General features: G+C 35.6%; 1 protein-coding gene across 1 annotated transcript in view; it reads right to left on the bottom strand.

Moving 5' to 3' along the window:
- Nucleotides 1–14,938: 14,938 nt before the first annotated feature.
- The window catches only part of LOC141539719 (mitochondrial adenyl nucleotide antiporter SLC25A24-like), a 42,877-nt gene continuing 39,945 nt past the window's right edge, over nucleotides 14,939–17,870 (bottom strand). Inside the window, exon 11 of the mRNA XM_074262846.1 lies at nucleotides 14,939–17,851. Within this exon, the coding sequence (XP_074118947.1) occupies nucleotides 17,667–17,851 (185 nt within the window). The 3' untranslated portion in view covers nucleotides 14,939–17,666. The remainder of the gene's footprint in view (nucleotides 17,852–17,870) is intronic.

Consider the following 17,870-nt stretch of genomic DNA (forward strand, 5'->3'; position numbering starts at 1 on the left):
TCAAACTCACATCTTCCCTACCCCAAAGTCCTACTCTACTCTTGTCTTTCAACTCCTAACATAAAGTGAACATGTTGAGATTCAAAGACATGAACTGAGTTTGAGAATGACTCTTGGGAGTCTCTCACTTAACCTAATTTTTCCCTCTCAGTCTTTGAACTTTTCCTCTACTCCTCCATCATCTCATTCTCCCCACTCCCAAGTAAGTCACAGGCTGTCAGTTTTCTGGAGCTGTCACTATCCTAGACAAGAAAGCAATGTTTGCTAAGCTTCTTCTGCTATTGTTGTTGGAGTTCAAACAAAGTCCTGTTGGCTTGAGGGCCAGTGGGCAAAAGGGCCTCTTGTGACATTTTTTAAAAGGATAAAAATGCAAGCAGATTTATATGCAATATAATCACGTGGATGAATAATATCCTTTGTTGCAATGCATATATAGTTGGTTACCATAAAACATAATAGAAATAAATTCAAGAGCGCAGAGTACCTAGAGGAGGGAGCTGAATCTTTCTACTATGGAAATGGGAAAACATCATTAAATGTAGGACATAGCCCATCTTGTACACCTGTTTTATGTCTGTAAATATCAAGGCTTTTGTACCCATAAGATCATACTCAGAATAAATGTAACTTACATTTATAGCGTTCTTAAAGTAGGAGAGGTACAGATGGGTTGCAATCTGTATTCTTGAGGAGAAAACACACACTAATGAGATAAAGGACCCATAAAGTTAGAAAATACTTTATAAGCATTGTTCCATTTGAGCCTCAAGTCTCTTGGGTGAAGAAGGCATCACAGGTATCATTCCAGTTTATAAATAAATAAACTGAGACGCAGAGAGATGTCTCTTGCTTATGTCATACAGCTTGTGTTAGGGGTGGGATTTGAATTCATAAGACCATAGATCTACAGTGAGAAGGTATCCCAGAGGACATAAGTCTGATTTTCTTTTATTGCAGATGATGAAACTGAGTTACAAAGAAGTCATGACTAATCACATAGTTAATAATAAGTAAGGAAGCATTTGATCCCTTCCTGACTCAAGACCAGTAACTCCATTTGCCTCTCAGAAGACTATAAGAGGATCATTTGAGTGAAAACATGGGATGTTTTCTCCATTTTTAAATACTTTTTGTGCTAATGACTTTGGATCCAAATGAAATTCATAAACTCTGTCCAGCCAATATCCTAAGTTCCCTGAGACGAAGTAATCATGAATCAAGAAAACATGAAAAGATAAAAGGAGAGGGGAGGGAAGGGGCAGGATGAGGAAGAGAGAGGAGGAGGAGGGACATTATTTTATATTTAATTTATAAACATTTTGCATTTTATTGTTTCCCCTATTCAATGTAAGCTCCTTGAAGTTGAATCTGTTTCATTGTTTTTAATATATCTCCATTGTTTAGCAATATAGTAGACTGCTAATAAATGTTTGTTGACTGATTATCTGACATATTGGGTTATTGTAACAAGATGAACAAAATACCTAAAAACCATGAAAATGTAAACTCAGGGACCACTCTTGAAAGTCTTTCCTCATCTTCACAGATGAAAGTATTCATTCTCCCCTCCTTTCAATTACTTTGTATTTACTTTTTAATTTATGTGTTGTAGTTCCACAATACCATAATGTAAGCTCCTTGGAAGCAAGATTTGGTTCTTTTTTGATCTGTTTTCCAGCACCTTTCCCAGTGCTATATAAACAGGTGGCCTGTCCCCTTGAGTAGTGTGATCCTCCTCTTCATCTTAGCCTCCTGCCTTCCTCAAATCCCAGAAAAAAACCACTTTCTACAGAAAGTCTCTCAATCAACCTCAATGATATTCTCCGTTCTTTGTTGATTTTCTTCAGTTTATCCTGTATATATCTTGTTTTGCCCTTGTTGGTATATTATACTATACATTTGCCCTTCTCCAGTCTTGTAGAATCTTTCCTATTGTTTATTCAGATGTTAGTTCGGGCCTACAGACGCTTGCATATGTCTTGACTACATATAGTTAGTTATGCTTATTGACTGACTCATTCAAGTCAAAACTATCAAGCAAAATGTGAGCAAGTCAAGCCAGAATAGACCCACAAGGTGGTTCTTTGGAGCTTTTCTATCATGCAACCAGCTCTGTTCCAAAGGTCTACTGAGTTTGGAAAAGCAAAATGAAGAATTAAATCATTTAAGGTTCCAGGGCTCCAATGTATTCTCTACAGATGTAAAAAATCTAGGTTACGAATGAAACCTCCTTATATACCATCTGATTTCATTTTTCCAAGAAGTTCCAGAAAGCAATCTTCATTCCTATTTTAAAATCTTCCAGAAGGACCCTAATAACTGTTTGTGGTTATCATTGTAGTTATGAGCAAATCTTCCCACAATATTATAAAGGATAAAGATGAAGACTTTAAATACCCTCCAGAGATAAATAGAGAATGAAAATAATTAGGAACATATTTAGGCTAGAGGAGTTCAAATTTTCTCTTGATTTACTCTATAAAATTAACTCCATTAAACCCTTATTTATAATTATGTTTTGGAAAATCCATCACAGAATCAGTCAACAATTTTAATCTACCCACTTCATCTCTAGGAGGGTTTCTTCATTTCTGAAAAAGTCTTAAACTAAGTCCCATACTTTAATCACCACTTTGCTCATCATTTTCAATAGTTTAGCCAGTTTTTGTTTTCCTACTCATTATCTTTTCCCCTCAGCTATTTATCTAGAAATGCTGTCTAATTAATATCAATATTTCCATTTTCAAAAGTACTATGTAAGGGAGAAAGTTTCCCTTCCAATTTTATTTAATATGGTCACAGAAGACCTAAAATGTAATTACAAAGTGTAAAGTAGATATTAAAGAATTTCCTACAAAGTTTTCATATGTAAACAAGAAACTGTACATCTATATTCTGTGACTTATTTATAAGATTTGAATCTCTTTGATTAGACAAAGAAAGCAGCAACATGATTAGATAAAGTAAACAATCTAACCACATCACTGGAGGTTCTAAATAGCTGAGTAAATTTCAAAAATTTCAGTTTAAGTGTTAAGTAATCCAAGAATGAGATTGTTTTTAAGGAAGCAGACTCCTTTGGGGTAGGAAAAAAAAGGATTTTCTTTTCTTCCCCACTTAACCATGTCATCAGAGCCAGTAAACTGATATGAGACAATTCATCCAGCTGAGAGAAGAGATTTACCACCAGATAGACATGAAAACCCTCATGAAAGGAGGCAGATTCAAAGAATATGACCCTCATAACTGAAAGTGCTGGATATGAACTCAAGACAGAATCAAGTCATCAGAGCCAAGTCACAGAAGAAAGCTAAACATAAAAGGATTGTGTGAGGACTATACAAGAAAGGAGTTACCCTTTACCACATACATATCTTAAAATGTATCTCACTATCATAGTACTCTAAATTTAAACCCTCCTATATATTTGTCAGTACTAATCGAACATTGTGCCCTAAGGTGTTGGTTTTTGAGAGAGGGGAGGAAAAAATGTTTTGTACCAATTGTTCTTACTATATCCCATCTTAGCTTTTTTTCCCCCTAAAAGCTAATCATCTACTGGCTAATTCTTAATAGGAGGCACACCTGTGGGGGCTTGTGAGTTACACTGACAGTCATAGCCACCTACACAGTTAGTTATCTCTATATCTAGAATCCAAGAACAGCAACCACCCCCTTAGGTATCTCACATATAAGTATCACTTCAGATTTGGGAAAGTAGCCCAGAGAGAGTGCTTGTGTATTTATATATCAGAGGCAGCACTTAAATCCTTATCAGTTTTCTTAGTCAGCTTTAAATCTTTCTATAAAATGCAGTCTCTAATCTCTTTAGGTCATACAAAGAATTTTCTTTGAACTATAACAAATTTCAAAAAGGCATAGAAAATTATTTCCAATTATGTAGTTACTATTTATAATCACATCATTAGCAGGAGTCCTCAAATTGATAGGGGTTAAGGGAGGAGGGAAACAGATCCATCAGAGGATAAAAGCATATATCTTCAAATATTGGGTTTAGCTATGCCATGTTTGTAATGTAGTAGTGTTGTATATTTAACACATGCTGCTAACACTCTGTAGTATGACTACAAAATAGTAAAAACATTTTATTTAAAAAATATCCCAAGACAGCTAGAAGGCACAATGGATACAGCATCAGCTCTGGAGTCAGGAGAACTTGAGTTCAAATTTGGCCTCAGACTCTTAACACTTCCTAGCTATATGACTCTGAGAGAGAAAGAAAAAGGAAGGAAGGAAGGAAGGAAGGAAGGAAGGAAGGAAGGAAGGAAGGAAGGAAGGAAGGAAGGAAGGAAGGAAGGAAGGAAGGAAGGAAGGAAGGAAGGAAGGAAGGAAGGAAGGAAGGAAGGAAGGAAGAGAGGGAGGGAGGGAGGAAGGAAGGAAGGAAGAGAGGGAGAGAGGGAGGGAGGGAGGAAGGAAGGAAGGAAGAGAGGGAGGGAGGGAGGGAGGAAGGAAGGAAGGGAGGGAGGGAGGGAGGGAGGGAAAGAAGAAAACCCCAGAACTTTTCCATAGATAGGAATTACTAATGGCTTAGCCATGGCCTAACTCCAAGGCCATAGGTCTCTCTACTACCATACTCTGCCTCCTCTTGTAATCATAGGCATCAGTGTGTTTATTCACATGTATAATTACTACATATAGATTATTTATAGGACTCTTTTTATAGGACTTTTAATTTCTGGTTGCTCAGTGTTCCATTTAGGATAATAGGAAATGAGGCTATGGTGGATTATTGAGCAAAGTTGGGGCAATTTCTGATTTTTAAAGATAGAAACATACTATAGTAGAAAAAAATAAAATAAAACCAGAAATTATTCAAACCTTGAAAGACAGACTTTGGTCCTAATGCCTGCTCTGTTATCATTTATGAAACCTTGAATAAATCACCCCTCTAAACCTTGTCTATGAAATGATATTGGATCAGATATACTCAATATAAAGCAAAAATGAGATGTGACACCTTAACAAAGTCCATAGAGTCTCAAGCTTAATTAATAGAAGAAGCATAATGTTCCAAATGACAATGCAGATAGCGAGGTTGTTCTCTGCTTTGACCTGAATATACCTAGTCTTGAGTTTAATTCTAGTCATCTTCTATTAATAAAGATAATAAGCTACAGCAGAGGTGTCAAACATGGGGCCAGGGCCACGGGTAGCCCACAACACTCCCTGAATAGAACCCAAACCAGATTGAAATGAGATAGATAGATAGATAGATAGATAGATAGATAGATAGAATAAATAAAAATACAATAAACATAGATGACACTGCGTTTTAAAAATCAGTTCACATATAGTCATCAGAGATCTTTAGGGATAGAAGAGTGGCTCTTTTCTGAGTTGAACCATTGAGCTATACTCTATTGAGGATGAGAATTAGAACCTACTATATGGAGAAAGCTAGAAGAAAGGAGGGATCTGTATCCTGGAGAAGGAAGAAGCCTCATGTGGGAGACGAAAGCTCTCTGTAAGTTCTGGAAGGACTTTCATGTGAAAGATAAATTAGCTTTGCTTTGCTTGGCTCATAGCAGAACTCAGTGTAGGAGAAGGGAAAACTGAATAAACACTTGCCAAGGATGGTGTAGTAAGAATGCCTCTTCAGGAACATCTGTGTTCGAACTCCCTTCCACATCTGATATTTAAGCATTCTATCATTTTATCTTTTTTAATGTTTTTGACTTAGAGTGGTTAAATGTCTGTTTTTATAACATGCTCCTTGGTCACAATTTTTTTTTGATGTCCATTCTTTAGTCAGGAATTGTTGTTCAGTCATGTTTGATTCTTCATGACCCATTTGTGGTTGTCTTGGCAAAGATATTAGTTTGTAGTTTCCTTCTCCAGCTCATTTTACAGATATGGAAACTGAGGCAAACAGGACTAAATGACTTGCCCAGGGTCACAAAGCTAGTACGTATCTCAGGCAAGATTTGAAATCAAGAGGAGGGGTCTTTTCTGATTTCAGATTCAGCATTTTTATCTGCTTGGCCAACTAGCCATTTCAGCTCAGAAATGCTCCTAATTAAACCATTGTTCCTATGGGGAAATGTAATCTTTTTTACATTTATGGACTTTACAATATATTTTCCAAAAAATGAATTATATTTAAAGATGAGGACTCCCTACATTTAAGTATATTTGAATAGGCAATAGAGCAAAGTAAAAAGATGACATAATTCTTATAAAGCAATAATTCTATTCACTTCCTTCTGAGACTAGGGCTTAATTCCATTCATTCATTTGTTCAACAGCAGGGGGAGATGGAAATATAAACAAGAAACAGTTGTGCCCAGGAGGAACTTTGGAATAGCTTCTGAAAATACAAACATGCTAAGCATTGTGATTTTAAGCCCAGGTTTACATAGCAGAAGGATGTTTGATCTACTTTTGCTCACCAATTGCCCAGACCTAGCTGACAATTAAGGACATTCACATCAGAAGAGAAAAGATTATTTCTGAAATAAATGGTATCCAATATACTGAAGGTAAAACTATTTCTACATGGTTCTCTGTTGCCTCTAAGATATAATATAAACTCTTTGTCTTGGCATTCAAAGCTCTTTTTCTATGGTTCCAGATTTTTTCAAATTTATTGGACACAGTTCCCCTTCATGTAATTATTCCAGCCAAATTTTGTCTGATGTTATTTCTTGATAAAAAAAAATAAGAATCCTAAGTTATGATTTTAAGTTATGATTTCTTCCTGGAAATATATATATATATATATATATATATATATATATATATATATATATATATATATATATATATATATACACAATGTCTATATACACAAAGGTATATGTGTGTATATACATATACATAGATGTATTTACATATAGATATAATCCTACCTTTAAAGTTGAGGAGCTGAGGTTCTTAATCTGGGGTCAATGAACTTTTTTTTTTCAATTCTTAATAATTATATTTCAATGTAAGTGGTTCCCTTTGTAGTCTTCTGCATTTCAATTCATGAATTATAAAACATTATTCTTAGAAGATACCATAGGCTTAACCAGACTGCTACAAGAGTCCAATGCACACAAAAGATTAAGACCTCCATGGTGAAATTAAAACATTTAAAATGAATAGCTATTGAAATTTAACACATACATATACATTATATATATATATATATATATATATATATATATATATATAAAGGTAGTAATATGCATTGCACAGGATTGTCACAGAGAGTGAAGCCTGGAAGTTTTGTCACTTACTTTCCACCTTTCTTTTATTTTCATGAGGGATCAGAAGATCTTAGATTTAAGAAAATCTCCAGAATTGGAAACTTACATGACTCTTGTAGAATTTCCTTGGGAGAGCCCCATCTCCAAATGGATATGAGGAGGATAAGATCTACATAGGATCCCAAATTTAAAACTGGAAAGGACCTTAAAGTATATTAAGCCCAACTCATCCATTTTACAGATGAGAAAACTAAGGAACCCAGCAGTTAAATGACTTATCCAGGAGAACACAGGTAGTAAGGAGTTTTTAATATCTGCCATTGATTTAAACCTCCATGATTTCCAATTTTAGGAGGAATCCAAGCACCCCAATTCCATTTAACCATTTAACAATCACACTAGGTTTTCCAAAGGAATATTTTCCCTCTACCCCTATATTTCCTTAGTCCCTGAGGAGAAAAGAGTATGAGGTTCACAGCTTAACTGAGAGGGGAAAAAATCGAGGAAAGGAGAGGAGAAGAGAGGAGAGGAGAGAAGAGGAGAGGAGGAGGAGAGGAGAAGGAGATAGAGAGAGAGACAGAGAGACAGAAAAAGAGAGAGAGGGAGGGAAGAAAGGAATGAGGGAGGAAGGGATGGAAAGAGAGACAAGAGAGACAGAGACAGACAGAGACATAGAGAGAGGGAAAGGAGGAGAAAAGAAGAGAGAGAGAGAGAGAGAGAGAGAGAGATAGAGAGAGAGAGAGAGAGAGAGAGAGAGAGAGAGAGAGAAAGAAGAGAAGAGAGAGAAGAGAAGAGAAGAGAAGAGAAGAGAAGAGAAGAGAAGAGAAGAGAAGAGAAGAGAAGAGAAGAGAAGAGAGAGGAGAGGAGAGGAGAGGAGAGGAGAGGAGAGGAGAGGAGAGGAGAAGAAGAGAGGAGAGGAGAGGAGAGGAGAGGAGAGGAGAGGAGAGGAGAGGAGAGGAGAGGAGAGGAGAGGAGAAGGAGAAGAGAAGAGAGAGAAGAGAGAGAAGAGAAGAGAAGAGAAAGAAGAGAAGAGAAGAGAAGAGAAGAGAAGAGAAGAGAAGAGAAGAGAAGAGAAGAGAAGAGAGAGAAGAGAAGAGAAGAGAAGAGAAGAGAAGAGAAGAGAAGAGAAGAGAGAGAAGAGGAGAGGAGAGGAGAGGAGAGAGGAGAGGAGAGGAGGAGGAGAGAGGGAGAGGGAGAGGATAGAGGGAGAGAGAGAAAGTAAAAAAGGAGGGATGGAGGGAAGGAAGGAGGGAGGGAGCAATGGAGGGAAGGAGGGAAGGAGGGAGAAAGAGATTTTACTTCTGATTTTCCTTCACAGAAGAATGAAGAGTGAGAAGTAAAAAGAGGTTGGATGATATGTATGTATTTAAACAAACAAGTAAAAAGATTTGGGATCAGAATGCATAGTGCTGTGTAAGAAATTCTTAAGTTAGGAGACCTGGGTAATAGTTCTCTCAACTCTATAAAGATTCTGAGATTTTGGTTTAACTCTTTTTCCTGGCCAAGGAAAAAAACTAAGGTTTTTGGAAACCACAAAGTTTGAGAGAATCAATAAAGAGAATAGACAGCAAAGGCTACCTCTACTCTCCTCAGAGGGTAGCAGCTAAGCCTGGAGAGAAGCAATTGAGACCAAAATAGCATCAACACAGCCTTTCCCTACTCAGGTCCTTGGGGAAAAGAAAGGATAGTGGTTGTTATCAGAAGTATAAAGAGATTATTCTATTCCTGTCAGCTCATGTGTGTGGCTGATGTACTGCTGAGGTTTCAGGTGGCTTGTCAGGGAATATGGAGGAACTATCTTCCCTCCTTGCTCCACAAGTTTATTCAACAATGGGTGCCTTTTGTGATTTGTTTCCATGTTACGAGCTAAGATATTTCCTTTACACTGATTTTTTGCTTTTGCTCTATTAAAACTTGCGTCAACCCAGATGTGTGTTTGTGTATATCCCTGTTGCTGGGATATGTGTGGGGCAGATGTGTTTGGCTAAAAATCTCATAGTATAGAAGACGGGAATTTAAACGGGGGATATGGGAGAGAAAGTTAAAAATGATGCTACGTTCCCTGTGCTTATCAAGCTATTGTTTAGTTTTATGAATGATCTATAAGTCTCCCTTACAAGAAGAACCTTAGACCAGAAATGGCCTTCCATTTTCTTTTTCTTTTGTCCAGTGAGCTTGATGAAAGCAACCTTCCCTTGACCAATGAACTTCATAAAACTTGACTTCCATTTCCCTCCTTTGCCTAACTTCCAGACCTTTGCTAATATAGTGATACAGTGCCACCTAGTGATTACAATAACTCCTTGAGTTTCAATTTTTTCATCTATAAAATGATAGGGTTGGACTGACTAGGTTCTGAGATTTCAGTTCTAGTTCTGTGATTCTTTGATCCCGTATCTGTCATCATTATTTATTTGTAAGAATAGATAGCATTTATATAGTGCCCACTATGTGTCAGGTATTGTGCTAAGCCTTTTACAAATATTAGCTCATTTGTTCCTCACAATAACACTGGGAGGTGGATACTATTATTACCTCCATTTTACAGTTGAAGAAACAAGTTAAGTGACTCACCCAAAGTCATAGAACTAGTGAGTGTATGAAACTGAATTTAAATTCAGGTCTTCTTTAATCCAGGTCCAGAATGCAATTCACTGTACCATCTATGTTCCTCTAGGTGTCCCAGGTATCTCCAGGAGGACAGAAAACTCCAACTGAAGTACCACTCCCAGAGAGCTAGGAGAAACAATTCCATATTACTGAATACATGGCCTATGATGAAACTTTGATAAGCGATGGAAACATCATGATACATGTTATAAAGGATATTAAAAGTGACCTGTCATCACCAACCCTCAACATACATTTTCATCAGGTAGACAAGCCACATGAGCTCATTATAAACAATTATAAAGACAATATAATCAACTGTTAACATATATGGCAAGACAAGAAGTGATATGGGAGGTCCAAAAAGGGAGAGATAAACATGTAAGAATAGTTGAGGAAGACACCATGGGTAATAAAGACAGCTCCAAAGTCCTCCTTTGTCTTGTTTCTAATGTGAACTCAAGTGATCATTTCTAGCACTAATGAAAGGAAAAAGAGATTAGAGCTTATGATTTCATTGATGTAGGGAATTCCCAGGTGAGGAAATTCTCTCTGCCAATGCAGGTCAGCACTATTTATGCAACTTATAAGTTTTAGATAGTTTTATACTGTTTTATATAGACATAAATTTAAATAATTTGAAGATCACAAAGCCAATATGTCAGAGACAGGGCTTGATGCTATATCCTCCTGGCTCCTAGGAAGAAATACACTGATAAATGTTTAACAACTAGCTCTCGGGGAAGGGAGGCAGGGACAGGAGGGACATAGTCACAACATATTTTTTGTTTAATCAACATATTAATATTTTCTCCATCACATTCTTAAATCTAAATGATTAACAAAACAGTCATTCAATCCCTGATCTGTAGTTTGCTTATTTCCAAGGTATAAATGCTCACATTGAAAATTTAACAATTTCAATGTATCAATGAGTTGTGATTTATTTTTTCTCTTTAAAAATTATTAGTTATATGAGATGGCTCTCTGGGACAGGGAAAGGAAGAGATACTGGGGATACGTGGGCAACTAGGTAGTGAAGTGGAAGTGACCTGGAGTCAAAAAGATCTGAATTCAAATCCAGTCTCAGAGAATTATGTGATCCAAGACAAGTCAATTAATCCTATTTGCCTCAATTCCTCACTTGTAAAATGGGAACTTGTAAAATGAAGAAATAAATGGCAAACTACTTTAATGTCTGTGCGAAGAAAACTCCATGGACAAGTCCCTGGGATCACAAAAAATCAGACATGATTGAATAAAAACAACCATTAAGATAAGGGATTAAACATTTTCTCTGATTTCACAACCTCTTAAACCCCACCAGAACAGAAATGATAAATAAAACAATTTCATCTGTTTTCCACATCTGGGACAGTGTCTTGAGAGAGAATAGAGGAACAGAGAGAATATGACAGGATATTATGTACAGAATGAGTATTCCACTAAAAGTAGCATTCCACTAACCTGAAGAGCTAAGCATCTGGGTGGGGCCAGTTCTGTCCACCCACAAAGTCACTTGGGACAGAGACCTAGGCTGGTGAACCATAAATTGCTCAACATGGAAAGAAACTGAGACATTCTGAGATCTGGCCCCCACAAAAACCACCATAAGAGAGGAAGAAGTCAGGAAGTAAGCAAAAGGGAAAAATAAAAGGGGTGGGAGAAAGAGAACTAAAATTTACCAAAGCTCTCAGGAAGAAGAAAACTCAGACTTTGAACACATGCAAGGATGATACTAATAATAAAAAGAAGTATGGTCTCCAGATCTAAAAGGTCCAGGTATCTACGAATGAATACTGAAAAAACAAAGTAAAATGATCCAACATTAGACAGAGGATCTTGTGAAAATTGAAGAAAATGTGGAACCACAACATACTGTTCCTGGGTGATTTGTAAGAGAAATGAGAATTATGAGAACAGAATGTATATCTTCACAGCAAAAATAACGGGCAGAATAAAAAAATCTGAATTTGATGGCAATTTTACCAAAGAAACAAAAGAAAGAAAAATGGGATTGCAAATACTCAGAAATGAATGACAATCTAGAAAAAGGGAAATAAGAAAGATAACATTTAATGAAATTACATTCACTGTCCAAGTAAAACATCTTGATCTTGAAGACAGGATACACAGAAACAACCTAAGGATCATAGATCTCCCAGATAAACATAACAAAACAAAAAGCCTTAACACTATAATGCTATAACTATACTATAATACTATACTTTATAACACTATAAACACTATAATTTAAAAAAAAAAGAACTTGCCCAAAACTCCTGAAAAAAAAAGTAAATTAAACACCAATTGAAAGAATGCAAAGATTGCCTCTAGAGAGAAAAAAAATCCAGTTCTATAAACAAGATGATACATAGCATTTAAATTTAACAATTAAAACCAGAAAAATAAAAGTTCTTTAAACAGGAGGAAGACATTCAATTATAAAAAAAAACATTTTAAAAAATTAAATTAAAATTTTTAAAAGTATTTGAATAATTTGAGATTATTCTGCATCCTCCAGAAAAAAAAAGGAGAATGAAATTATGGCTCATTGATGTCCCACTCTTCATGACCCCATGAACCACAGCATCCCAAGCTATTTTATCTTCCTAAAATCTGTACAAGCTCATATTTATTGCTTTCAACACATTATCTTTTCATTTCATCCTCTGCCATCTCCTTTTCCTTTTTCTTTCAGTCTTTCCCAACATCAAATTGAGTCCCAATATTGAATCCTGTCTTCTCATTATGTGGCCAAAGTTTCTAAGTTTCAGCTTCAGTATTTGACCTTCCAGTGAATCATCTGACCTAATTTCATTAAGTATTGATTGATCCCTTTGATCCAGCAGTGCTACTACTGGTCTTATATCCCAAAGAAATACTAAGGAATGGAAAGGGATCTGTGTGTGCCAAAATGTTTGTGGCAGCCCTTTTTGTAGTGGCTAGAAACTGGAAAGTGAATGGATGCCCATCAATTGGAGAATGGTTGGGTAAATTATGGTATATGGGTGGTATGGAATAGTATTGCTCTGTAAGAAATGACCAGCAGGAGGAATACAGAGAGGCTTGGAGAGATTTACATGAACTGATGCTGAGTGAAATGAGCAGAATCAGGAGATCATTATACACTTCAAAACAATACTGTATGAGGATGTATTCTGATGGAAGTGGCTATCTTTGAAAAAGAGAAGATCTAATTCAGTTTCAATTGATCAATGATGGACAGAATCAGCTACACCCAGAGAAGGAACACTGGGAAATGAGTGTAAACTGTTTGCATTTTAGTTTTTCTTCCCAGGTTATTTTTACATTCTGAATCCAATTCTCCCTGTGCAACAAGAGAACTGTTCAGTTCTGCACACATATATATATTGCATCTAGGATATAATATGTTTAGCATGTATAAGACTGCCTGCCACCTAGGGGAGGGAGTGGAGGGAGAGAAGGGAAAAGTTGGAACAGAAGTGAGTGAAAGGGATCATGTTGTAAAAAAAATTACCCAGGCATATGTTCTGTCAATAAAAAGTCATTTAAAAATGTATTGATTGATCTAACCTCCTTGTTGTCCTAAGGACTCTCAAAAGTGTTGACTGATCTGACCTCCTTGTTGTCCCAGGGACTTTCAAAAGTTTTCTCTAGCACCACAATTTGGAAAGCATTGATTCTGCAGTGTTCAGCTTTCTTTATAATCCAACTCTCATAGCAATGCATTGCTACTGGAAAAATCATAGCTTTAACTACATGAATCTTTGCCACAAGGTGATGTGTCTGCTTTTTAGTATGCTGGAGAGATTTGCCATAGCTTTTCTTCCAAGAAGCATCTTTTAATTTCAGTGATCTTTGATCCCAAGAATATAAAATCTGACACTAACATTTCTTCTCCCTCTATTTGCCAGAAAGTAATGTGACTAGTTGCCAAAATCTTAGGTTTTTTTGTTTTGTTGTTGTTGTTGTTGTTTGTTAAGTTTTTTAATGTAAAACTTCAAGCCAGCTTTTACATTCTCCTCTTTCACCTTCATCAAGGGACTTGACCCTTCTTCACTGAATTTCTGCCATCAGACGACGGATATCATTTACCTGAGATTATTGATATTTCTCCTGACAATATTAATTCCAGCTTTTGAATGAGATAATGTGTTCCAAAGAGAAATGGAGCTCAAAATGCAGCCCAACGTGACCACTCTGCAAATCTGGGCTTAACTATAAATTTTTAAAAGATGAACAATTTTAAAAAACCTGAAGAGATCATTTGCTTCTGAAACACCCCAGACAACAGATGTGCAAGAGGGGTGAACAAATACAAGAGCCTAGGATAGCAACAGAGTGACAACAGAAAGAATAATAAGAGACTAAGTGTACACAATGAGACTTCAGAAATTACAATGGGTAAAAATCCAACAATATAGAGGGCAGGTGTAGAGTATTATGGACAGAATTTGGCAACACTTGCCTATAGATTACGTTATTTATTTATTTATTTTTTGTGGAACCATATTACAAAATGGGAGAGTGCATGAAAAGGGGGGAGGGGAATAAGAGGGTTCCATGTAATATGCATGGGTCAAATCAAGGGCTAGCAATGAGGGGAAGGTGACCCCTTGTAGTCTCAGGAAGAGAAGAGCTTGTAGGGAAGTGGATTAGAAAGGTAATAAAGATAGGTCAAGCATGATTTGAATGAAAAAATATGAGAGGACACTCCCAACTCATCTCTTCACAGAAGTGGAAGATCCACAAAGGTTATACACATGCTTTCAGAATATTTCAATGTATCAGTAAGTTGTGATTTATTTTTTCTCTTTAAAAAAATTATTAGTTATATTGGATATAATATATATAGGTGTGTGTATATATATATATATATATATATATATATATATGTGTGTGTGTGTGTATATATATATATGTGTGTGTGTGTGTATATATATATGTATATATATATATAAAATTATATTTTTAAAAGACATAGATAAAATAAAATAAAAAGTTTAACAATTGGTTCTCCCAAGCCAGTCTGGGCTGGCTCTAGCACATCCCTCTTCCAAGGCCATCTATACCATATCATAACTACCATTCAGTGCTAATGATAAAATAAGAAAGAAAAAATAAAGGAAACATTTGTTTTAAAACAAAAATAGTTTTTGTTTTAATATAAATACATGATCCGATGCCAGAAAGAGACTGTCTTAAAATTGCAGTTTTATGAAAGTAAACAGATGTTTTCAAGAGAGAGATGAAGCACATATAAATCGCTTTCAGTCCTTACACATTTCAAATAATCTCCATAAAAACAAATGGTGACAGCTGAGCAGTTTTTCTTTTTTAGCAACTAGATATATGTCAAAGTTAGCAAAATGATCAATCCTCCTGTTTGATGAATAAAATAAAAACTGAAATGTGTATCCTGCTGTGCTATTTAAGGCTTATTCCAAGGTACCAAGAAATCCCTGGAGGACACAACTACTTTCTACATTTGTCACATATATTCTAGACATGGAAACCTTCAGAAGGAATAATTTTGCATGAAAATTACTTTTCAAATCAAACTTCCCAAGTATTCAGTAGGGGTCAAATGTCTTGTTGCTCTCTCTGGCTCAGAAAATACAGGAGGTAGAATAAGGAAAAGCAAACAGTAGATATAAGTAGTACTTGATTTTTTTCACCTGTCTAGATTACAACAGCAGCTAAAAAAAAAGCCTATTGGGAATCCTCAAACTTATTATTTACAAGTTTGGGGAACTGAGTTATAAGCTCCTAATAAATATTTTAAAATCTTATTCAACAATTTTCAGGGGGGAAAAAAAGACTTGACCAGAAAAAACTTTCTTTGTGGACACAAATTCAGGTGAGTGTTATAATATGGATATTTTATGTCCTAGAGTACTCTTCAAATAATAACCAATATGCAATCAAATATCCAAATTAAATATAAATGATATATTAAGAAAGATGCTCTCTGCATCCAGAGAAAGATATAACAGATATATAGGATAATTTTACATATAGTTTTATGTGTGTGCACGCGCACATGCACCTTTTTGTTTCAAATGGTATACATCTCTAAGTGCAGAGATGGGAAGAGAGAGAGGGAAAAGGGGGGAAAAATTTACATGATAATTTTATTGTATATTTGAAAGGAATAGCAAATTGCATATAGTAAATTTGCAGTTGCATGTGCAATCTTTTGTATTGTACTGTTATAGAAATGCTTATTTTATCCCATAAATTTAATTTTTTTAAAAAAAGAAAATTAATGCCTAGCTATTAGCTACATATGTAGCAAACAATTCAGACCCTAATGTTGACAATGGAAATAGGAAATCTTCCTTTTGGGCAAGGAATAGCTTAGAGACAAAATGCAAGGAATTTCATACTAGGTTTCAGAACACAGACATGGACTGCTGTTACAGCAGTTCTAGGGTACTTCTCTGTATAGTTAATCATCCACATTCCACTGAAATGTACCTGGAATTAAAATCAACTGCCAAGAACACCTGGTGCTCCTGGCATATGGATAATCTTAGTTGGCACACAGGAAACTCCCTTAGGCTCATTTCTGAGGAGATGCTGGATGTAATGGAAAGAAAGAATCATTTTCCAATCCCATCTGTTAATGTCTCCATTTGCCTTCTATCTATACTATATATATCTTATATGTATCTAGTTATTTATACATCATCTCTCCATTGGAATGCAAGCTCTTTGAGGATAAGAAGGGGATTTTGCCCCTTTTATTGTATCCCTAGAGCTTAATAATAGTGCCTGGTCATTGATTAACCAAGTGAATGACTAGTATTAGCCTGTTATAGAGATCCAGCTCTGCCATTTATTATATCCGTTCCTTTGGGTGAATAATTTCACTTCTATAAAACAGAAATGATGACAATTATATTACCAAATTAACAAGGTAGTTGTGATGAAAGCACTAAGAAACCTTGGAGAACTATTGGAGAAAAAAAACACTATTGTTTCCTCACTCAAACTATGCAAGAAGAGAGGAGTAACAGTAATGAAACTGAATGAAAGAGAAATTATTCAACTCCCGAAAATAACCGTGAAGTGGAATTTGAGATTTCAAAGGATGTTCTCACTGAACCCTCCATCATAAAGCAAATTTGTTCATACTGGTGATTTCCTTTCCAAATTTAGTAATGAGAATTAAAATGAGCTATTGATATAATAACATCTACATATAAAACCAAAAAGATAAGCAGTGAAATGAACATAATTTCATTACTCTTCCAATACATTAGAATAAGAAATGGAGGTATTCTCATACTTTGACAACTCTCCCCTTGTTTTTATTTTGCTTAAAGAAAAAGAACTCTATTTGCTTAGTTACTATCAACTAGCTTAAGTGAACTGGTTGTTTGGTTGCAAAAAATATTCAAAATTTATTTTTTAAAATGTAAATCCCTGCTGGTAAATTGTTTAAGGCATTTCAATACAAAAGATAACATAAATATGTTTAGCTGACAAAAAAGTTAATATTTGAAAACTTTACTCTTGATAATAAGTTTCTCTTCGATTGTGTTTCAAGTTAATTGAACAACTGTTTTAAATGTGGTATCAGGAGCCAAGAGGACAGTAATTGGAAAGGCAAGTAGAACTCTGTGAATATCAAATGTTTTAACATTAAAAAAAAACTTAACAAAAATGTGATTTCATCTTTAAATTTTCAGATGTATAAAATTAAGATAAGATGCTTGACATGCTCTTTAATGTTTCTCCCAGTGAGGCCATGATACATCTCTTCTCAAAGATCTTTGGTGACTTTAAATGATGACAGACATACAAATATTATCGTGCTTTCATAAAATCAGGCTCCAGCCAAGAGTTCACCCTTCACTTTGAGGCTATTCCCAAGCTTTCCTTCATTTTCTCATAAACAACATAGCTAATGCTCACTGCAGGGAGCACTTTCATGAAGTTAGGTGTAATTCCACTGTAAAGTCCAAGGATTCCTTGTTGGGTAATTATTCTCTTAAAGAGGCCAATCATACTCAACTGGGGTCCTCCTTCCACCATGGCTAGAAAGGAAAGAAAAAA

This window comes from Sminthopsis crassicaudata, chromosome 4 (genome assembly GCF_048593235.1).
Source record: "Sminthopsis crassicaudata isolate SCR6 chromosome 4, ASM4859323v1, whole genome shotgun sequence".
Lineage (NCBI taxonomy): Eukaryota > Metazoa > Chordata > Mammalia > Dasyuromorphia > Dasyuridae > Sminthopsis > Sminthopsis crassicaudata.